This window comes from Diplotaxodon limnothrissa, linkage group LG23 (genome assembly GCF_057381915.1).
Source record: "Diplotaxodon limnothrissa isolate DT_005_m linkage group LG23, D_limnothrissa_male_GT1.1, whole genome shotgun sequence".
NCBI classification, from domain to species: Eukaryota; Metazoa; Chordata; class Actinopteri; order Cichliformes; family Cichlidae; genus Diplotaxodon; species Diplotaxodon limnothrissa.
Genome location: NC_140617.1, coordinates 28,590,143 through 28,613,242, shown reverse-complemented (window position 1 = coordinate 28,613,242; position 23,100 = coordinate 28,590,143). Strand labels below are relative to the sequence as shown.

Sequence of the window (23,100 nt, the reverse complement as noted above, 5' to 3'; positions counted from 1 at the left end):
ACACTAGGATCCTTTATATATATGGGAGACCATAGAGAATATGAAAAACAGTTGGATGAACTTAAAAAACACACATATCCCAAAACATCATTAATACATCAGCTGGTAACACACTGCTCCCTAGTGGTGAACATTTCATTTAAACTTTCAATTTCAACTGAATGCAAATTATCTGCTTTCCACCACCTGGTGGAAGTATTTGTCTGCTCTTGTGCACAAATATTGTCTGAAAATTACATATAAATGTAGATGTACATGTGATGTGGTTGCATTCCATTATGTGAATTTCCAGATGTTTTAAACTGTTGTATTTGTGTCCCGTTCCCCCCCACAGACCACCCCTCCACCTTTCCGTCCACTGCCTGAACCTCCGCTGATTTCCTCACACATAAACACACTCGCACAAACAGGTAAAGAGAAAGTGTGTTAATTTATAACTAAAGAGCTTAAGCGTGCTCTTCCAGGACTCTCAGCATGTCACTGCGCTGTATAAATGTGTAATGGAAGTTTTTTAATCATGCAGCAGGCGCTGCCAAAGAAACATCATGTAGACATTTTTAAGCCAGAAAAGTTTACGTCAGGTTGCCTGTCTGGACCCATGTGAGGAGATTGCTGCAAGGAGTGTGTATGACTAGAAGTTCTTTAGCTCCCTCTAGTGGATGATAAAAGAAGTAATTTCTCTTTGAGTGAGTTGCTCGTGAAATAGGACCGTTCCTTTCTCCGTCACGCCACAAACATGTTTCATGAGTTCTCCGAGCAGCAGGTAAAGGTATGTTTGTGTTCAGATGTCTGGTATCAGCCCTCCGTGGAGTACAGCAGGCAGGACTTCAGCAAGCCTGGATTATTAGGCTCAAGAGGTGGGTCGCAGGGGGCAAAAGGGTCCTGATAACGGCTGGCAGCACATCAGATTAGGATCATGTCCTAATCAATCTGTGGCCTTCCTATCACAGTAAAGAAGGAGCGCTCTGGCTGTTGCTGCTTTCTCATTCTGCTCAGTGTATGGGTGGAGGTTGATTGAACGTCAGCATCCACTCAGCAGGCTTCAATGCGATGGTGTCTTAGTTTTGTCCCCAAGAGAGCAAATCTTGATGATTACTGAAGTAGCTGACTACTTACTACTGAAATTTGTAGCACAACATCCAACATTATTTCTACTTGTAGTGCTACTCTGAATAGTCCTCAGGAACTCTGTTTAATCAGATTGGCTTAAATTAAAATCACAGGATGGTAGAAATGACATTTTAAAGGTATAATCTTTATTAAAATCTCTGTTCCAGTCAACTTTGGTGCAAAACATAATATAATAACTTACCTTTAATGCTCTATCGGACATTTCTTGAGTAAAACGTTCTGTTGTATAAGTGACGATGGGCAACGCTCAAATTCAAATTTCAAATTCAAATTCAAATTTTATTTGTCACGTACACAGTCATACACAGTACGATATGTAGTGAAATGCTTGGACAACTGCTCGTGACCTAAAGAAAACAAAAAAGGAAAAGGCTATGAATAAGATGAATAAGATCATGGAGGTCCAACACTGACAAAATAATGAATGAATGAATAAATGGCTCAAAAAAGTGCCATATACCTTAAATATAAAAATACATAAAATAAGATGAAAATTGGTGTTTCAGATTTTATGTTTTTCATTAATGGTGTTATTTCCTCCTTTTTTTTTTTTTTGCTCATTTTTTATTTATTTATTTATTTTTATTTATTCATTCCATTCTCCTATTTGAACTTTTTTTTTTACTTTCTATTTCCTGTTTTTTCCTCTTATTTATTCTCGTGTGTTTTTTATTTGACTGTTGACTTATTTATTTATGTTCCTGTTTTTACTTCATTTTCACTCATTTTATTTAATATTTACTAATTTTGTTAGTCCACAAACAAAACTACTGTAACTTTTTATTGTGAAGCAGAAGCAACTAAACCTACTAGTTTAAATACAAAAAACAGTAAAACATGCATGTTCTGCCTCTCGTGACCTGTTTGGGCTCATAAAGACATTTTCACTCCAGCCGTCACCAACAATAGAAAACCAACGTTAATTGTAAGCAGCGCTAATGTGTCTGCTTTAATATTTGTCTCTTTTTTGTCTTTACCAAAAGCAAACTTACAGATCAACATGGTTTTATTTATTTATCTATTTATTTATGGTGGACCTGTTAAGTTAAATATAAAACCCTGAAGAAACGATACAGCTAACCTTGAAATGAGAAGCAAGAATTCCTGCTTCCCTCTATAGGACTGATTTCTAAAATAAAATTGGCCTTATTTGCAGAGAAAAATAAATAGAAGGCAATTTCATTAAAGACATTTTTTGGCTTTTGCTTTGGCATCTTCTGTGCTTTCATTTTGTGATTATTGCAGTTCCAATTTCACATTTTGCTTTGGGTGATGGTGAAGGACTGTTTGCTGGATCAGCGTGCTTGACATCCATATGCTATATAAGAGCAGATGATGCATTGATAGTTGCTGGTCTTACATTTACACATATTACATTTGTATTTAAGCATTCTTGTCCTGCGGCACAGTCTAGATGTTCCTAACTTGCTAAATTACTTCAGGTACAATCGGTGCTAAAGGTGAAAAAGGAGACAGAGGAGAGAAAGGCTCAAAGGGGGACCAGGGCCCTGTAGGAGCGAAGGGAGATTCAGGTGTCAGCTCTGGCTCTGGTTTCTCTGCACAGGGTGGAGTCCAAGGACAGAAGGTAAGACACCACTTTGTGTCTGTGAGTGTGTTTTTAGTGATCGTATGGCTGATGCACTCAACTGTTTCTTCCTGCTTTTCAGGGTGAAAAAGGTGAAAAGGTATGTAAAGTGTCTGTCCATGTACTCATACACATGCAGTTTGGCTTTTATACATAATGAGCTAAACAAAAATAAGGAGGTCAGCATGTGTACAAATAATCCCTGCAATGCAGAAGCTCAGGATTCAGAAAACTCTAAAATCTCAGTCTCAGAGCCATGAGTTTTGTTTTTCGCACTCGGCTCTGTCCGGTGTCACATATAGTTGAAAAGATGGCCTTATAGGGGGAGGAGCTAAAACTATTTTGAGTTCTGAATCATTGAAGGCTACTCTGGTCGAATCAAGGAATAAAAACATGTTGGAGATGAGCAGAAAGGCTCATGTCAGAATGAATGAATTGAAGCACAAGAGCAGAAATGTCTAAATGCCGATCAGCCGGGAGCAAAACTTATGATACAGATTTAATTTGAAATTTTATTCTTGCCATTAGAAATGATAGAAATTATTTCAGGTTCATCCATAACAACATGTTTTGTTTCTGCTGTCAACAGATCTACTGTGTCTCTGCTAGAGAAACTATTATTGCCTTTATTATACACATAAAGCTTAAAACTATAATTCACATTTAAATTATCTAAACCTGTAACCTAAGTATTAACTAAGTATTACATTCCTTCCAAATCCAACATTCTCACTCACAGGGTGATCTTGGCAAAGGCTACACTGGTAAAAAAGGAGATCGTGGGGCTCAGGGGCCTCCCGGACCACCTGGTCCTACAGGACCTGCAGCTGAGGTGGTCCGACTTGGGGATGGCTCTATTGTGCAGCAGCTGGCCGGACCCCCCGGACCACCGGGACTGCCAGGGTCGGATGGGCCTGCAGGACCTCCTGGAGCTGATGGGGAGCCTGTGAGTACAACGAGGTTTAGAGCTGTTTAATGTTTGGAGGTTCATGTTGCTCAGAGGTTGTTCATTAATCTTTCAGGGTGATCCAGGAGAGGATGGAAGAGCTGTGAGTTTCTCTGTTTTCACATTGAAATATTGCTACAAAAGAAGAATTATTTATAGGCTTTTCCAGATAAATCGATTGAAATATTATCAGTGTAATTTGGGGTTTTTGCTTCTGTTTCCAGGGTCCTCCTGGGCTGCAGGGTGTTCCAGGAATTCCAGGAGGTCCTGGTGCCAAAGGCGAAAAGGTGCCCTATTTAAGTCATCTGTTTAAAGAAGACACATGGCATTATGTAACGTGATAATCCGTGGTCTTAAAATCCTCCAGGGTGAACGTGGAGAGGGTCAGCCGGGACCCAGAGGCCCCCCAGGTCCACCTGGACCTCCTGGACCTGGTACTGGTGATCGTCCAGTAAGTCCAGGCTCCACACACTCTTTTCATTCATTTCATAACTTCCAAAACTTTTCACTAAACTTATGCTTCTTACAGACATTTGTTGACATGGAGGGCTCGGGATTCCCAGACTTGGATAAAATCCGGGTATGTTTTGTTTTGGGGTTTTTATGTTGTTTTTTTTAACATAAGTAAAAAGTAGTCACTTGAGGTGGTAATATGATTGTTTTGGGATTTGTTATCTAGGGTCCACATGGTCCACCGGGTCTCCCAGGTCCTCCTGGCCCTCCTGGGATCCCTGGTACTTCAGTGGCAGTGGGCCTTGATGGTCCAATAGCTGTTGGACCTCCTGGACCACCTGGGCAAGATGGTGCTCTGGGATTGCCAGTGAGTATTTTACTTTGATTACTTACCATTTTACTTCCTTACCACCCAATGCCTTCATTGTTCTGCTTTTAAATGTTGTTGATGTTTATTTGAGGTATAGTAAATACTGACTCTGTTTTGTGTTTGCTGCTGTAGGGACCCCCTGGTCCTCCTGGGCTACCCGGTCCACCTGGACCTGCAGGAGGAAAGGTAAAGATAGACTCAGTCTGTGGGGCTGTACTATGGTACATGCTAGCAAGAGACAATGTACTCACTAAAAGACTTAATCATTTATTAATAAAATCTGAATGAGAAATTCATTAGTTTTATTTAGTGATTAACCAAAATATTTTAAAGATTTTTATTTTGACCACAAAACAGCAAAAAAAAAATTCAAGAAGGATTCAAATGAATACAGCCTACAATCCTGGACTAAATGTAATGATTCAATAGACATTTCTTTTAAATGTATTGACTATCATATATTTTGTTTTAAATCTTCTTTCCCCAGGGTGACAGTGGTGACCTTGGTCTTCCAGGACCAGCTGGAGAAAAGGTGAGCTTCATTTTTAATTTCAGCCCTTAAAACTCTCATCATTGAAAGCAGAAAGATGTTCCCCACTGAACTGATATGAAAATGTTGTACTTGGTGGCCCATCCATGTACTCTTCACATTCTTTGTTGCTTTCCTTTAGCAAGATGCACAAGGCTCCAGCTTTTTCACCGGCTTGTTCTCTTACTTTACTCCATCCTCTACGGTGTGTAATGGGTTGGTGGTCCTGGGGCATGTCTCTGCTGTGATGATTTATTTTATTTTCTCGAGTTTTCTGCATTATTTACTCTTTATTATTATTATTATTATTATATTACTATTATTTTCTGTTTTCACAGAATCTTTCAAGACATTGCAGCTGTGAAAGATTCTGTTTCCATAAAAGACTTTCTTCACTCATTTAAGGACCTACTCTGCGTTTCCTTAGTTTCTGTCATGCATATACAAAGCAAGGTGTTCATATTAAAAATGACCAAAGTTTTAATAAATCAGGCTTCACACTGTGCAGATTTTTAGATACTTTCACCAAAAATGGTTTCTTTAAATAGTTACTTGGTACAGGGACCTATGAAGAACAGGCCGTACAGCTCACAAGCACTGGGTACTGCCCCTCAGCAAGCTTCCAGAAGCTGGCTAATCATATGACAGTGTCCTGTTAGAAAGAGACATGCACTAACACGACTTGCTTCAGACATACAGGGCGATGATAAAGAGGCATGTTTGTCCATTGTTGAATTATACAATCAGCTCTAGTACAATCCAAAAATAAATACAGGCACATTAATGAGCATAGTAGGTCCCCAAACCTTAACTGTAACCTTCATCCGCATCTCTATTTAACCTCCAGCTCTGCACGTGCCTGTGTCATGCCACCGTTTGCTCTTCCTGTCCTACTTTTCTTCTCCTCTTTATACAGTGTTGAACATAATCTGACATTACAACTGACCTCTGCCACCTAAGGGCTCTCAGGGTGAACCAGGACAGGTGGGGACATCAGGACAGACTGGCCTGGCAGGGCTTCCAGGTCCAATGGGACCAGTGGGACCACCAGGGCCCCCCGGACCACCTGGGCCACCATATCGTATTGGCTATGTGAGTAGATTCCTTTTCTCCTTTTTTTTGTTTTCTTTTGTTTTTTGTGGACAGATGAGAGCAAGTACCAAGCTAAAAAAAGTTGTTAGTTTGAGGATGCCGGTAGCAACCATTGATATCTACTCTGAAATGTCAACCAGTCCAAACAGTCTGAGTGGATGAGAAGCTAGCAGTGATCAGTTGTTTTGACTTCAAATTATCTCCATACAGGGCGATCAAGATGGATATGAGGTACTCAGTGGTTTGCCTGGACTCAGAGGCGAACCTGGACCCCAGGTAACGAGTTACAAATATGGGAGATTGTTGTTCCTTGTAAATTTTTGTATATCTCATGCTGTCCTGTGCCATATTTTTCCAGGGCCCACCTGGTATTGCAGGTCATCCTGTAAGTATGCCAGAAAAACTGTATGGCTTGAATAAGTTATTTCTTTATGTCCATGATACCGTAATTATTCAGCCCCCTGAGTCAATTGTAGAACCACCTTTTGCTGCAATTACAGCTGCCAGTCCTTTAGGGAACGTCTCTACCAGCTTTGCACATTGTTGTGGAAGTTTTCCACTTAAATAAAGCCTGCAGACGAGCGGTGAGCGGTAGCTGACATTCTTTAATCCAAACACACAAAGAACATACAACCAAGCTTGTGGAGCCCCTGCATGACCACGGGGCAGACGGTCAGCAGAGTCTCACTGAGCCTAGCATGGCTCTCAGTTAAATACCTTCTCCAGGAACAAAAGGCAGTACACAGCTGTTTCACACCTTAAGGTTTACACTCCCTTGCTACCTCCCAGAGTCCTTGAAGAGACAAAAGACTCTTCCTGTGGAGTTCCTGTTTCCCCCAACATCCTTACGAATTTGCGTGTCATCCTTGCGCAGGGGCCATGCTAATCTTCTCTGTATCGTATCCAATTTAGCGTACGCGCCAACATCCTTACTGCACCCCCTCTTAACGTATGAGTGTCAGACATGTTAAAATCCAGTAGCACCAAGGCATCATACAATAATGTGATTAATAAGTGAAAGAAATTCCTATACAACATCTAGAGACTGAAATCCTTGCCCATTCTTCTTTGCAAAACAGCTCCAGTTCAGTCAGATTAGATGGACAGCGTTTGTGAACAGCAGTTTTCAGATCTTGCCAGAGATTCTCGATTGGGTTTAGATACCAGACAGGTCAGGAATAAAGTTATTGAGAAATTTATAGCAAGCTTTCCCAAAGATTTCCCAAGCCTTGAACATCCCATGGAGCACTGTTCAACAGCAGTGCAAGCCACTGTAGTATATTTTTTCTTCTTAAACTTTATTGATCCCCATGGGAAAAATTCCTCTTTGCATTTTACCCATTCACCCAGTGAAGCAGTGGGCAGCCATTGGGCGCCCAGGGAGCAGTTTGTAGGAACGGTATCTTGCTCAGGGGTACCTCAGGGTAGCCGTTCAGTGGATTCAAACCCCTGACCTGGAGCCATCCCTGCCCCTATTAACATCAATTCGAATTAGGATTAAATCCAACTATCTCCACAGTAATTTTGCTTTTGTTTAGCATCCGAGCTATCTTCTTTTTTTGGCATGAGTGTGGCTACTTAAGTCACATAAAGTATAAATTTCACATCAAAGTACAAGGGTCTGAATCAAATATAAAAAGGTGTGCCTCAAGGTTCGACTTTGGGGCCACTTTGGTTTTCTGTTTATTACTGATATCAGTTATATATGTGTTTTCAAATGATTTGTTCAATTATTTGCTCTGTTGTGTATCTGTTAATCACATATTCAGTTGGCTTTTCAGTCTGATAAGCTCTGGGTTAGTTAAAAACATCTAAGACTTGTCTTATTAGACCTGACAATAAAGATTACATTAGTATTTAGCCTAGTTTTAATATCAATAAATTACACATAGAAAAATGAAGATCTAAAAAAATGCTTACAAAATTTTTTATAGACTCTTACTATAGAGTAGTATAAATGTCTGTATTTGTCTGTATATGCAGTATTCCCTCCTTAATGTGTGGATCAGTCTCAGTGCAACATCGTCACACACAAAGTGATTATTAAAACGTGTGTGTTTTAATAATATTTATTATAATCCTTCATATCCTTTTTTTAAAATTTTCATATTTGTGATCCATCATTCACGCACTTTCATCAAAGCACTTTTTTTTAGCCCACATTCACACTCTGATGCATACATCACAGAACAACTTAGGGTTCAGTATCTTGCCCAAGGATACTTACAGTAGTCATTACATCTACATGAGTCCTATATTGTTTCACAATTCATAAGCACAGTTTTTTAACCCCCCAAAATCCTGGATATTAAGTGAGAAACCATACCTATGTTTTATATGTACATTAACATAAATGAAAAAAGTCTTCCAAAGTTTGTCTTATTAACAATATTAGTAGCAGCATTCCATTTTAATTCAGTGAATTTATGTCATACTTTTATGAATTCACCACTCCTGTAAAGAATATGTTTTACTGTTTTTTTAGGGAAATCCAGGTTTACCAGGAACACCTGGTAGCAAAGGAGCAGAAGGACCACGAGGACCTCCTGGGATCCCTGGCTTGAATGGTTCAACTGGAGAAAAAGTATGGCTAACATTAGTGTTACTGTACACTTACTAGTATTAATGATATGGTCTTCTAATACAGTATCCTGATTCTTTTTTAGGGTCCAAAGGGAGACAGTGGCGAGAAAGGAGAGAGGGTGAGTTGAATGCAGACTTAAAGTTGTTAGGAAGCTCTTCATTTCATATCAGCTTCATCAGCATATGCAGTTCCCAAATAACCTTTTAGTTATTATAATTTATCTAGAGTTTACTGTCTATCTAAATCGATGAAAGGAATGTGTATGTAGGATAATTTGTCATAGATCATGTGATCTCTTTGAAGATTTCTTTAGAACAGAAGCAACACGTGCAAGATCGCAAGTGCTTCAAAGTTCTGTTTGGGCCTACCTATTTTTTCATTAGTTTTATTGAATTCATGCAAACTTTCCTTTTGTGGAGTTTAGTTATATGCCGATGACAGCAATTATAGTTACCAACAAAACTTTCTTTGAAGGTTTCTACATTAGGTCCTTTTATTTCTGTATGTCTCAATGTTATGATCGCTGACCATCGGATTGAGTTATATGCAGATGATGCCTTTATATTGGAGCGACCGTGGCTCAGGGGGTTGGGAATCGCATCTGTAACCGGAAGGTTGCCGGTTCGATCCCTGGACTTTCTGTCCTGGTCGTTGTGTCCTTGGGCAAGACACTTTACCCTACTTGCCTACAGGTTTTGGCCAGAGGGGCCGATGGCGCGATATGGCAGCCTCGCTTCTGTCAGTCTGCCCCAGGGCAGCTGTGGCTACAACTGTAGCTGCCTCCACCAGTGTGTGAATGAATAGTGGTATTGTAAAGCGCTTTGGGTGCCTTGAAAAGCGCTATATAAAATCCAATCCATTATTATTCAGTACCAGTCAAAAGTTTCATATGCATGTTCAATATTCAATAATGCAATATTCATTCAGACAAGGACTCGATTAAACTATGCTCTGAACATATTGCATACTCACCCATTTCTGCCTGATAATGCACCAATTTGTAACAGGGTTTGCCAGGAAGAGATGGTGGACCACCTGGACCTCCAGGCCCTCCTGGACCTCCAGGACAGATCATCTACCAGCCAGGAGGAGATGTGAGTCTTCATTCAACTTGTAAATGTACAGAGGTTGAATGATTCTGGATTAATATGTGAAATAACACTAACCCACACAGCACAGCCTGTCTAAATCGATTTTCCTCCTGATGTTACTCATCTACACTAATAGCCACAGCATGCTTGTTTGCTCATTCACATTCATACTAACTGACCTAACTTTGTCTTGCTAGTATAACGACCTTTATTGGAATGAAGCAGGGCAGGTAGGTGGATGCGCCCCTCAGTCCCCTAACAATCTTATCAAAAGCGTCGCCACAAAACATTAAGTTGAGAGAATATTTTAGCATTTTCAAACTGCGTTTCTTTTTCAGGTTGGACCAGGTATTCCAGGCAGGGCAGGATTCCCAGTACGTATCACCATGATCATCAAACAGTTGAGCCTGTAGGAAACCAACTGATTCAAAACAATGCAAGTAAGTGATTATATTGTGTGTATGGATTTAGGGCCCAATGGGACCAAAAGGGGAAAAAGGGAACCCAGGGCCACCAGGATATGCACCTAAGGTAGGTGCATATCTTTGTTTGTTCATTTCACATTTTAAGACATGTATATTCATTATATTTTGTGCACCATTGTTTTTTAATTTAATACATTTTCATATTAACATGATTTCACATGATTTTTAATTACATTCCTCTCAGTAAGTGACATACTTTTTACTTTCCAAATTATTTAACACAATTTGTGTTAAAGTAACAGGAAACGAATGGAGTTCAATATTTTAATATCAACAATATTTTTTAAAAGCCTTGTGACTTAAATACTGTTTCCAGTAGTATTTTTGTAAGTTCTTGCTTTTTGTTCAGGGAGAAAAAGGAGAGCCTAGTGTCATCACGGGGCCTGATGGGAGACCTCTATTCCTGGGAGGCTTGACAGGACAGCCGGTAAATAAATCAAGTTAAAAAAAATCTGTCATTATGGACTTTGATGATAGAAACAAAGTATTTATCCAGCTGCCTTAGTGTCGATCCGATACCGATATCAGTGTTGGCATGGATAGTTCTAGTTCAGGTGATCATTCCTAATATGTTTAAATCAAAATATCACTGTGTGTGATGTTTACAGTGTGCTTGTGTCTTAATTTGCAGGGCGAGAGAGGAAGTCCTGGCCCAATGGGATTTCCAGTATGTTGTCTAAATTTTAAAAGTTCACAACTTTAGACTTGTTTAACAAGTTAGCAAAATCAGATTAGTATAACGAGCTTCAATGTACATTTTTCTCCAGGGTCCACAAGGTCCTCAAGGCCAGAAGGGGGAGATTGGTTTTCCTGGCCGATCGGTAAGTTTGGCATCTTTACAAAGATTTCATGATAAGCCTTCACATAGTTAGGAAGGTATTTGACTGGAGTAATGACACAAACAACTGCCCAGTAGGGAAATATCACCCTTGATGCTGATCTCATGGCTACAAATATAAAGTGTAAAAGTATGAAGTCAGAAATGTAGTGGTTTGTGCAAATACTATGGCAATCAGTTGATTCTTCATATTAGATTTATGTGACAGCAACTGTGAAAAGAGAACAACAGTGGAGTCCAATCTTAGGAAGCTTTGATTTGCAGGGTTGAGAGGGAAGACAGTATTAATAATTAATTATTTTTTTAGAAGTTCATTATGTCAGAATGTAACTGTGACATTCTGCAACCTTGTTTTAGGGTCGACCAGGACTAAACGGTGCCAAAGGAGAGAAGGGAGATGCAGGCAGTGGATCTGGATACGGATACCCTGTGAGTGCTGAAGATTTGACTTTGCCTTTTTATCAGATCCTGATTTCAATCCATTTGTCATCTTTTACAGAAACAGTAATCAATATTATTTTTTGTGTCTCAGGGACCACCAGGCCCACCAGGGCCCCCTGGGCCTCCCGGACCTCCTGTTCCTATTGACAGACTCGGAGTGAGTCCAGAGATGATATTTTCCTGTTGTGGTGCATATATCGGTCAAAATGGGTTAAAGTTTCCTAATTCTTTCCTTTTAATTTCAGGGATATGATTACTCCAGGTATTACGCTGGTGAGTTCACTTCAAATTCAATGTTAGATGCCAACGTTATGAGAAACATTTTAAGAAGTACAATATATTACCTTAATATCTGTATGGTGAATGTGAAGCGTCATGGTTAGCTTGGCTTAGCAGAAAGGCTGGAAGATATGCAACAGCTGTCTGATCTCGGTCCAGCAGTTAAAAAACCTCCAAAAATCTCAAAAAGATTTCTCCCCACAGTGATTTTAGAGTTAAAAAGGGTTTAGGTGGAGAGCTGTGTTTGAATTACACCGTCCCACTGGTGGAGTTTAGCAGTAACTAAAAGGTTCAGAAGCAGCAGTTGTTTGGCCTCTATGTTTGGCCTGACTCTAATAACGGGTCGTTATCCTTTGCAGTTACAGTAAATAAAGTCAGGATTTGAGGAAATGCTGTGTTCTTGCGGTTGTTTAACTTGTTGTTTTTTAACAGTTAAAGGAGAGAAAGGAGATCGGGGACCACCAGGTAACGTCCCTGACAGACGTGTAAATGTTTAAAGTTTTCAGTCTGTGGACAAATTTAAGGCAAGACATTTTTGTCTGTTCCAGGTTTTGGATCAAACATTGACATTTACAGTTTAAAGGTAATCCCTCGCCTTTGCACACTTTAGATTTTATGTCTTTATATTTTAAGATTAAGTTGTTCAAATCGGTTTGAGTTTTGATTGTACTGCTGGCTTTCTCTCTGATTTTTAATGTGTCTACCCAGAATGAGCTGAAAGGTGAAAGTGGCATGAAAGGAGAGAAAGGAGAGCCAGGCGGAGGATATTATGACCCCCGGTATGGAGGAAGCGGAGTCGGAGCCCCGGGAGTGCCTGGACCTCCAGTACGATCACACTCTGGAAAACATACTGCCACTTCATGTTTTTAAAGATGCTGTAAATCAGACTCTGTGTCCTCCTGTCTTATTAGGGCCCTAAAGGAGACTCCATTATTGGCCCACCAGGCCCCCAGGGGCCACCTGGACCACCTGGAAGAGGGTATGATGGACCACCTGGACCACCAGGGCCACCTGGACCTCCAGGAGCATCACTAGATGGATCTTACAGAGGCACACAGAGTGAGTTAAACTGGAAAACATCCCTTAAATATGAAAGACTTCTTAAAAGAAGGTGATTTATATATTAAAATTTGAATGACTTGCTGCTCCTTTAATTTAAACCCCACCTGGATTAACAGTCTTGCATTTTAAAGTGTCCTCTGAGTTTTTGTGCATGAAGAGCTGCTTATCATTTCTAAAAATTTCCCCCACATATACAAGAAAACTTTATGTGATAGATGGAATTCTGGCAGGTTTGTCATCAACAAAAGCCTCTGATACAAAAGTGCCTGTAAAAGTTAAACCTCCTGCTTATATTCACTTTTAAACTAGTTTTTTGGTTTTTGGTTTTAAGAATTTGGACAATGATGTAGCATTTAAAGTGTGCTGAATTATCTGTTCATTGTCTACCCATAGATAACTATCATTTTATTACTTTATACTGAAGAAAACTTCACTGCATCATTGCATTTCAACTCTGTGTGCTCAGATTCATGTCTTTTGAGAAGGCGTTCTCTTTTCCATGTCTGGCGCCTGCAACGATAACGATAATGCTTATCCAAGCATTTAGCCTATGTTTAACAAATCTGTGCTTGAACCACAGCTATCAGTATTCCTGGACCACCAGGACCTCCTGGACCTCCTGGAGTGCCTGGTGTGACCTCTGGGGTGAGTAAAACTTTTGTTTATTTTCTGGTTGTCTGTCATGAACTTTAAAAAAAATGTTGGGCGTTCAAATTTTAAAGAGCTGGAAATTATCATTGATTACCTCAATGGATTAGCATAAAACTTGGAAGTCCATCCAGTTTTGTTTTTTTTAAATAATTTTCTAAAACCACAACAAAAACACACGTGTCGGCTGCACAGTAATCCACATTGTGGTCTGTGTTTGCAGGTGACAGTGTTGAGGTCTTACGAAACGATGACAGCTACAGCTAGAAGACAACCTGAGGGCTCTCTGGTGTACATACTAGACCAAACAGATCTCTACCTACGAGTCCGAGATGGAGTTCGTCAAGTCCAGGTGAAACATTCATCTTCATAAATCAGCCGGAAAGATGCAAAAATACTTCAACTGTGGAGTTTTTATCTATATTCATTCTGTTTTTTCTTATTTTTCAGCTTGGGGAGTACATCGCTTTCCCCAGGGAGGATGTGAGCATAATTTTATTTGTCTTTTATCTGGTAATTCAGGTATATAGCGTGCCCAGTTTTAACAAGCCACATGCTGCATATTTAGGGTAATGAGGTTGCTGCTGTGGAGCCTCCGCCAGTTGTCCCTTACTTCCAAGACCACCACTCCCACGCGGGCACCTCCACCAACCACTTCAACCAGCCGCATGAGAGTCCGGCCCAACCACATGCTGAGCCTGACTATAAACCTACTTACGTCGATCCCAGATACCAGCCTGATTCGCGGTATCAGTCAGAACCACGGTACCCGGAACTAACAGATCCCAGGTTTCCAAGTTATACAGACCGGTTAAACTCACCTGATAACAGGTATTATGTTGTGGACACTCGTTACCCGATCACCACTCCACGAAGACCACCCCCACGTCAACCCCAGAGTCCGGTCCACTATCACACTTCTGGGCCAGTGGTAAGACAAACCACTTGGTACATCTCAAAGTCTAGCTACTCACATTGTAAGAATACATTTTTACTTCTTGGCATGTTTCCCCACAGCTCCACCTGATTGCTCTGAACAGCCCTCAGACCGGCTCCATGCGGGGCATCCGCGGTGCAGACTTCCTGTGCTTCACCCAGGCTCAGGGCATCGGGATGAAGGGAACTTTCCGGGCCTTCCTGTCTTCCAGACTCCAGGATCTCCACAGCATCGTCCGCAAAACTGACAGACATAATTTATCAGTAGTCAACTTGAAGGTAGTTAAACAGTGTTCTCACCCAACCTGACGTGACCGGTGTCTCGTGAAAGTTTATGCATTGCTCTCACAGACTGTATAAAATAGATGGACATAATCTCAGTGACATCACCTGTTCTCTTCCTGCTGTGACTTAATCCTTACAGTTGTAGCCATGTTGGCCTTTAGAGCCACGAGGGACTATATTTAGATGGAAGGGTACAGATTAGTGTTAAATAATAGACGAATAAAATATAGAAATTCATTCAGTAAAACTGGAGCACAAGAAGCCAAGATCTTTATCGATTAAAAATGCTCTAGAAGACACCACTGACTCAGGAGCAAGCTAGCAACTACAGCTGCCCATCAGTCAGTCAAAGATACCGCTATGCTAACTTTCAGATCGAAGCTTGCTTCAGCTGTAATCTCTCTGTTAGGCTATGATTATAAGAGGGCAAAATTGAGGCAAAAACCTGCAGTTCCTCTAATGGCCACTTGAGACTGGTCAAAGAAGTAAGTCAGTCACCCTAAAGTTCCACATTCAAAAGGACAAAAACCTACAGCAGAAGTAAACATATTTACAGCCCAGTATAAACACATAAAGTTTATGAATCACTAATTTGACCCTTCACATCAACTGTACACCGGGCTAATTATTTGCATTACTGTGCTGTTTGGATTTTGTAAAGACTTAAATTGAGGGAGGGCATATCTGTTTTTAAAATGCGTGCCATCACAGGACACTCTAATTTGTAAAGCATTCTTCAGCAATAGTTCTCCCGGATTTCTTTTTTCACTCATTTGTCAGTCTAGTCTTTGTACCTGAACATTTTTAAAGGAATATAAACCATTTAACACTTACCTGTGCATCATTCAGTGATAAAAGAGGTAGCTAACACAAGGAATGAGTTATACATTGTATTGTTAGACACTTTGTTACTAGCAGCCTGTCACAGACCACATCATTTGTTCCCATTTCTTTGGTTGAATCAATGAAAAATGCCAAAGATAACACAGTTTGACAGACATAAAATATTATTTTTGCGACAAAGTGATTTACAAAGAGCTATTAGCTGAAAACTTGGCATATTTTAGGATATTGTGTAGTGTGTCCTTAAAACAACTGAGAATGGTAGGTATGAATATCAAACAAAAACTGGTCTGAGCAGGTGCCAGTTTAGCTAAGTTGGATGAGCAGGCGACCATATGCCACATGGGTAAGAGTGGCCGGCCTGGGTTCAAGTCCAGCCCTTTGCCCCATGTCTCTCTTTACCTTCGCTTTCCTGTTAGTCTTCACTGAGTCTGTCTAATAAAGCCAGAAAAAGTCCAAAAACAATATGCTGAAGAAAAAAAAACTTGAGTCAATGGCAAAGGTTCTGATGGAGTGATGAATGCAAATCCTTGGTTCAGCTTCTCGGTGCGCACAGAGATGTGTGGCACTATGATTATTTCCATCCTTTTCATACAGTCTGTGGAACTGAGTCACTATTAAAGCCAGCCTCAAATACTCGCTTAAGTGTTGACTCATTTTAAAGCTTTGACATTCCCAACAAAGTGTAATTTGACTCATTCATGTGCCTCGCGTTCACCAGGACGAGGTTCTGTTTGACAGCTGGGACGACATCTTCAGCGGCGGCAGAATGAAGGAAAACGTGTCAATCTACTCGTTTGATGGCAAGGACGTTCTTCACGACAACACATGGTGAGGCTCAAATCAGCATGAATCGTAACATTACATTAGCATTACGTCTTTAAGGCTTGCTACGGAATGACGCTTTTCTGTTTCTTCACAGGCCAGAGAAGATGGTCTGGCACGGGTCGACTAGCAGAGGCGAGCGGCACGTCGACAGCTTCTGCGAGACGTGGCGCGTGGGCGAACACGCGCTGACCGGCATGGCGTCGCCGCTGCAGAGTGGCAGTTTGCTGCAGCAGAGCTCCAGCAGCTGCTCCAGCTCCAACGTCGTGCTGTGCATCGAGAACAGCGCCGGCCACTCCAGGAGATAGACACGGACACCGTTTTTGTCCACACACAAACACGCACACACTATGATGTGCCTTTGTAAATATGAATTTTCTAAAGAATAATTCGTTTATGTATGTTAACTCCTACTCTATGGTGCTACACAGGATTACCCACGCAAGTTAAGCTCAGGTGACCTACTGTAACTGTCTCTGGCAGCCATGTTGGTGCAGCTTCTCTGTCATTTCTTTTGCTGTTTGAAAGTTGCCAGCTAGCAGTGTCTCTAATAATCATAACCACCGCTAGCTTAAGGTTGTGCACCACAGAAGAAGTAGACTGATAAATATATCAGTGATAAGTGAAACAGAAAAATCCGTTTATAGAAAGAATTCTGCTCTGTGAATAAAGTCCATATCTGGTCTTATTCTGAAAGGACAGGCTGCTGTTAAACTGTCATTTTTCAATTTCTGTGACCCCCTTGGCAACTTACAACACCCTGCAGCAGAGAACACATCGTGACTAGTGTGATTAGATTTATCTCAGAGAGGTTATACTGTACCACGAGAAACTATGTTTGTGTCTCTGGGCTGAGAAAAAGTGTTAAAATGGTTTAAATAAGGTTTTCTGTGCCTTTAACTACACAGCTAGTTTTTATATAGAGTGAAAATGGATATTAGTCAAACAAATTATGATAATGTAATGTTCAGTGTCCAAGAGCAAAGTAAACATTGATTATTTTGTATGTGAAGTGTGTGTTTTAAGCTTCTTTACACTGATTTTATCTGTAACCCACAGACTTTTACTCTGCTTCAAGGGAAGATATTTTCAAATTGTATTTTTAGCCATAACAGAGGGATATTTATTTTTTTTCTAAACTATGCTTTGCCTATAATTTGCGATGTGAGTCCAGTACATGCGCAAAGTAAGAATGAGTTTGTTTGCAGTCACAGAAAGCAAACAAATCACATACATCATGTGTATGTGATTTGCCATAAATCTGTCATGTCGTGTGTTTTTGCTGGCTTTTTGCCCACTGCCACTCTAGTGGAGAGGTTTCATCCTCTTCGTGTGCTAACAGCTGTAACCAATGCAGTGAAATGTGCATTAACTGTTGTGCCTTCTGTCATGTGAGCAACACGCTGAAATGCTTTGTTTCTCTTAATAAATTTGTGTGGAAAAAAGTGCAAGTTTAATCGTAAGTCGTGGATCTCATCATCTGCTGGTTTACCAGCGGCCTTTAAGAAGTTTGTACATGTGCTGATTACTTCTGAGACCTAATGGGACAAAACATTAATCACAGTTTGTTTACAAACACTCTGTATACACTTCATTTCTCATTTAACTGTAGCCTTAAAAACTGTATTTGTATTAATGATAAAGTAGTATTATGCTTATTTCCAACTCCATGAGTCAAAATTACCCTTGTTTATCTTATACAGGGGATTGATGGTTGTTTGCTGATATTGGCGATGATACTGAATCGTTATAATTAATGTTGGTCCAGATTCAACATTGCAAGTAACTAATCACATTGTTATGATGTAATAGTTTTGTGATGCGGAAAAAAAATGCTGATGTCCACTCGGGAAAAAATCCAAAATAGGGTCAGGATTAGAGTTGGGGGTTGGGATGTGATCGTGGTTGGGGTTAGGGTTACACGACTGTGGTTAGGGTTTGGTGTGATGGTGTTTTAACATCACATCGCAAAACTATGACATCACAGCAATGTGACTGGTTACCTGCAATGTTGAACCTCTGGGGCCCGTTCTTCGTACGTCGCTTACTACATCCAAGATCAAATGACACATCCAAGACCAAACCATCGCGCTAACCGTGAGCTCGCTAATCCGGTTCCCCGAACACACCTGCTGTTGACGATTAGTACAGCTGGACGCAGGAATGTGACATCACTGGGTGTCGTAAAAGGGGCTACGCATCGATAGTAGAAACATTGATCGTCAACCCGCTGATTGGTCGGCGAAAATGTCGAAGGGGCGTGCTCGGTATTTTCCGGCAGCAGAGCAAGAACTCATGAGTGAGGGATTTCAGGAGTTTCAGAGTTTAATTAAAACGCAAGAGAACACTGCAAAGGCTGCAAAAGCAAGGAGAGAGGGCTGGCAGAAAGTTGCTGACAAATCAAACTCGTAGGTAATTTAATAATAATAATAATAATGGATTGGATTTATATAGCGCTTTCCAAGGCACCCAAAGCGCTTTACGATACCACTATTCATTCACTCCCACATTCACACACTGGTGGAGGCAGCTACGGTTGTAGCCAGGCTGCCATATCGCGCCATCGGCCCCTCTGGCCAACACCAGTAGGCGGTAGGGTAGATCTATCATATGACACTATATTGTCCAATATCATATGGCATTATATTATATTATAATATGTTATATTATATCCCCTTTCACATTAGAGCCACAACAGGACCCACTAGAACATGGGAACAAGTAAAAGTGGAATACAGGAGTATTCTACAGAATGGTAATATTTATCTCTTAGATTGCTTTGCGTCTCTTGGCAAGGTAATACTGGCCTGTAATACTCTGTTAGTTTGTTCATAACAGCAACCAAGAAAAGGGCAGAGGAAAAAAAGACAGGTGGTGGTCCTGCACCCCCTCGTCAACAAGTTGGTTAAGTAAATAATACCCTCACGGGAATATCGATATCTCTCTATGAGCACACTGTCGCGCTGAGCTAAAGGATCCTGTCTATCCCGCAATATACGCTGAATTCTGAGGACTCTCCTTATCAATCTTGCACCTTCCGCAATGGGTTGGTCGCGTATACGGACAGGACATGGCTGCGACAGGCTTCCCAAATCCACCTTCGCTTTTATAGCCGTGGTCTCTCATCTTGATTACACGAAGTAATTTACAATTGCTACTCTGAAATATGAATTACATCTGTAATAATCACATACATGTAATAGAATGTTAATAGTACATTTCCCTTTTTTAGGAAATGACCTGTATGTATCTGTGTGACATCAATAAAAGGATCAAGTGCTGCATTATCTTTAGTTACATTGATGTTATTTATTTATGGTGAAACAGTGGTAAAATATCGCTGTTGCTTTCGTATAAATGAAGCGGACATACCTGCGTGGCCGCGATCTAATCCTGTTTACATAAAGTAAACCTGCTCCCGAGCAGGTTTACGCTTACGGCTCTGTTGCTATGACAGCAAGTCCCGGATGAGCTTCGGGGAACCGAACGATCCAGGATCACGCGAAATCGTCAACAATCTAATCCAGCTAACTTACTTAGCGAGGTACGAAGAACAGGCCCCTGGACCAACATTAGTGCTGATGAACCAGAACAACATAAAGACAAAGACATCAGTTCATGTATCTTTTCCCAGCTCCTCCGTTCAGCCTTTCTGTTTTAGCCCCTCCCCCTTTTAAGGCCAAACTTAAACAACACTGGTAACAAAGGAACCATGCTGATACATCATTTTTGTTCCTTTAAATTAAGTTTCTTCTGATTGGCTGCCCCTCACGAACAGAAAGTTTGAACAACAAATGGTTGGGGTTTCTGCATCCTTGAGAGGACCATATTTGAGATTGCTGTTCTGTATGATGTGATGCAGAGCCAACAGTAGAATAAACAGCAGAAACTGCGCATATAGACTAATTTGAAATCCACTTTTTCAATGATTGACACTTTTATTTTATTTTGACAAAAGACAGAAGATGACCACAGAAAACACCACTTGTCAGCATAACTTTGTTTATCCTTTATCCTAAACACCTCTACAAGTCATCACCACCCAACAGTTATCCTGGGCTACAATTAAACCACCACTTTAACTGATCCACCACTCATATTAACAAACCAAACAGAATAAATAAAAAAACATATATACATATAAACCGACATGTAGAGATACTCATTAACACGGTGGGGCAAAAAAGTATTTAAGTCAGCCAGCAGTTGTGCAAGTTCTCCCACTTAAAACGATGAGAGACGCCTGTAATTTTCATCATAGGTGTACCTCAACTATGAGAGACAAAATGAGGGGGGAAAAAACCTAGAAAATCACACTGCAAATAAATTCTTAAAAATCAGACAAATTATGGTGTAATATGTATTATGGTCTTGAGGACTTTTAACTGTTTTTACAGGTTTCACGAAGCTTCCTACTGATCTCCTTTAAAGTGACAGAAAGAATAGAATAGAATAGAATAGAATAGAATAGAATTCAACTTTATTGTCATTGCACATGCACAGGTACAGGGCAACGAAATGCAGTTTGCATCCATCCAGAAGTGCTTTAGTGATATAGATATATTACAATATATATTAGCAATAATATAGATATGTGAGTATATTACAGAAATGGGTCTATTATGGTATGTTATAATGTACACGGTATGAAGTATGTTGTGAATATTCTATAACTATAAGTATGTACAGGCTGTAGTGAGTACAAGCTATGTACAGGATATGAACAGGATATAAATATGAAAAACTATACAGAATATGAAATGAAATAAATAACTTTACAGAATCTGGGATATACAGCTATACAGAAATGGGAACTATGCAAGTTGTAAACAGTTGTAGGATTAAAGATTATCGAATGTACAGAATGATTATTTACACAGAGCTATACAGTAGTGCAGTTAAGATAAGTGAGGGTGTAGATAGTTTCTACAGAGGCTATATAAAGTGCTAGTGGTTGTGAGTGGTGGTTCAGTCCATGTTATTATTGTGTTTGAAAGGGGAGTTTCACTAGTTCTGCTTATTTAAGATCAAAGTGTCTCACGATGTGAAATGAGTTAGACATTCCTGCTGTAGAAGACTGCATTTCCTTATACCACTCTTTCTGATTTGTCACCATCTTCTCCACCATGTGACAGTTTACCAGAACCGAGGCTCATCCTTAGGTACAATAACCTAACTGAAACTATATGTACTATGTTGAATAAATGTTTTAATCAAGAACCTCTACTAAAAGCTTAATAAAAGAATATAAAAGTATAACAGACATTTTGAATAACCTAGTAATTCAAATAGCCTCGTCTAACCTGCTCCTCAGAATAACTTAAACTCTGCTTTCACTTCTGCAAACTCTCTGCAACTTCCTGTCAACTCCTGCCTGCAACTTAGTGTTTCTGAAAGACACACACACTGTTTAAACCTCTGAATACAATATCAATACTGTAAATTATATTATTAATGCAATGGTAATGATGATGATTATTTACCAATAGCAGTAAAATAATTTCCCTGCTCTCCACACCTTCTACAGAGGCACAGTTGAGTCACCTGCATTACAGGTGACTCCACTCATCCATCCAACAACTTCTTCAGTTTGCTGCCATCAGGAGGGAGACTGAAGAGCCTCCGGGCCAGACCCAGCAGACTGGAACACAGCTTCGTCCATCAGGCTGTCAGGATGCTGAATTCACTCCCTGCTCTCACACACATGAACTCCAGACCAGCATTCATCTTTTCCTTCTGAACCCCCCCCCCCCAAAACCCCAAACATACAAACTCTGACCCACCACCATTGCCCTTTCACTGACTGCCCCACTCCCACTCGCACACGAACTGGCCCACAATCACTATGATTGTGTTGGACACTGCTGTTTAAATAATTGTATAGTATTGTATTGTGTTGTACATAAGACTTATTTGATGTTATTTTACTTTATTTTTCCTTTTTCATCTTTAGATTTTTAGTGTACACTGAGGGCTATGCGAGCATTGCAATTTCAAATGTGTATGACCAGAGAAGGGCATTAACGCGTTACTTGTAACGCGTTACTGTAATCTGATTACTTTTTTCAAGTAACTAGTAAAGTAAGGGATTACTATTGCAAAAACGGTAATTAGATTACCGTTACTTTCCCGTAGGAACGCTGCATTACTGAGTTACTAAAACCATGATTTTTTTGCGAGAATGTCTCATGACAGTGACGTAAGCGAGTGCGCCGTTAGTGACAACAGCTGTGTGCAGAGCAACAATGGATAACATATTGATTGTGGGAGAGAGTGTGCAGCGTTTAAAGCGTGGAAGTACTGACCTTACTTTGAGTTTGATTCCATAAAAAGTGACAAAAACATTAGTGTCCGTTGTGCGTGGGAAGAAAACTTCTTTTTACAGCGAAAAAACCCCTAAACTTCCAAGCAAGCACCGAGTAGCTACGACGTAATGGGAAACTCACAGAGAAACTCGCGGATTCTTCCACTGACCACGGCACACCTGCACCAGGGTAAACCTCCGCCTACGTCAGTCCTGCTTTACAAGTGAAAATAGAGCAAAAGGACCGCTAGTCTTTGACTTTATTTATTTTCTGCTGTGTTTTACTTGCATCTATTTGAAAGACTGAGTGTAAACACAAAAAATATTTTATTTTCTGTGCTGGAATGTGCAGAAAATAGGTTTAAATGTTAAA

The 23,100-nt window shown here is 40.3% G+C and overlaps 1 protein-coding gene and 1 pseudogene across 3 annotated transcripts in view; one reads left to right on the top strand and one right to left on the bottom strand.

Annotated features, from left to right (window-relative positions):
• The window catches only part of LOC146608247 (uncharacterized), a 33,412-nt gene extending 15,547 nt beyond the window's left edge, over nt 1-17,865 (top strand). Inside the window, exons 5-42 of one of the 3 annotated variants that reach the window (XM_085347332.1) lie at nt 335-410; nt 2,574-2,716; nt 2,799-2,816; nt 3,456-3,662; nt 3,739-3,765; nt 3,887-3,949; nt 4,030-4,113; nt 4,192-4,242; nt 4,342-4,482; nt 4,618-4,671; nt 4,973-5,017; nt 5,157-5,219; nt 5,975-6,106; nt 6,317-6,382; nt 6,465-6,491; nt 8,592-8,690; nt 8,773-8,808; nt 9,698-9,784; nt 9,979-10,011; nt 10,120-10,155; nt 10,253-10,312; nt 10,616-10,693; nt 10,898-10,933; nt 11,034-11,087; nt 11,462-11,533; nt 11,637-11,702; nt 11,791-11,818; nt 12,257-12,289; nt 12,373-12,407; nt 12,533-12,649; nt 12,736-12,883; nt 13,467-13,531; nt 13,758-13,886; nt 13,985-14,017; nt 14,103-14,465; nt 14,552-14,749; nt 16,320-16,429; nt 16,521-17,865. In XM_085347332.1, the coding sequence (XP_085203458.1) occupies nt 335-410; nt 2,574-2,716; nt 2,799-2,816; nt 3,456-3,662; nt 3,739-3,765; nt 3,887-3,949; nt 4,030-4,113; nt 4,192-4,242; nt 4,342-4,482; nt 4,618-4,671; nt 4,973-5,017; nt 5,157-5,219; nt 5,975-6,106; nt 6,317-6,382; nt 6,465-6,491; nt 8,592-8,690; nt 8,773-8,808; nt 9,698-9,784; nt 9,979-10,011; nt 10,120-10,155; nt 10,253-10,312; nt 10,616-10,693; nt 10,898-10,933; nt 11,034-11,087; nt 11,462-11,533; nt 11,637-11,702; nt 11,791-11,818; nt 12,257-12,289; nt 12,373-12,407; nt 12,533-12,649; nt 12,736-12,883; nt 13,467-13,531; nt 13,758-13,886; nt 13,985-14,017; nt 14,103-14,465; nt 14,552-14,749; nt 16,320-16,429; nt 16,521-16,731 (3,324 nt within the window). In that variant the 3' untranslated portion in view covers nt 16,732-17,865. The remainder of the gene's footprint in view (nt 1-334; nt 411-2,573; nt 2,717-2,798; nt 2,817-3,455; nt 3,663-3,738; nt 3,766-3,886; nt 3,950-4,029; nt 4,114-4,191; nt 4,243-4,341; nt 4,483-4,617; nt 4,672-4,972; nt 5,018-5,156; nt 5,220-5,974; nt 6,107-6,316; nt 6,383-6,464; nt 6,492-8,591; nt 8,691-8,772; nt 8,809-9,697; nt 9,785-9,978; nt 10,012-10,119; nt 10,156-10,252; nt 10,313-10,615; nt 10,694-10,897; nt 10,934-11,033; nt 11,088-11,461; nt 11,534-11,636; nt 11,703-11,790; nt 11,819-12,256; nt 12,290-12,372; nt 12,408-12,532; nt 12,650-12,735; nt 12,884-13,466; nt 13,532-13,757; nt 13,887-13,984; nt 14,018-14,102; nt 14,466-14,551; nt 14,750-16,319; nt 16,430-16,520) is intronic. The other 2 variants (XM_085347330.1, XM_085347331.1) reach the window with 2 other exon arrangements.
• Nucleotides 6,945-7,044, bottom strand: LOC146608248 (U6 spliceosomal RNA; annotated as a pseudogene).
• Nucleotides 17,866-23,100: the final 5,235 nt, after the last annotated feature.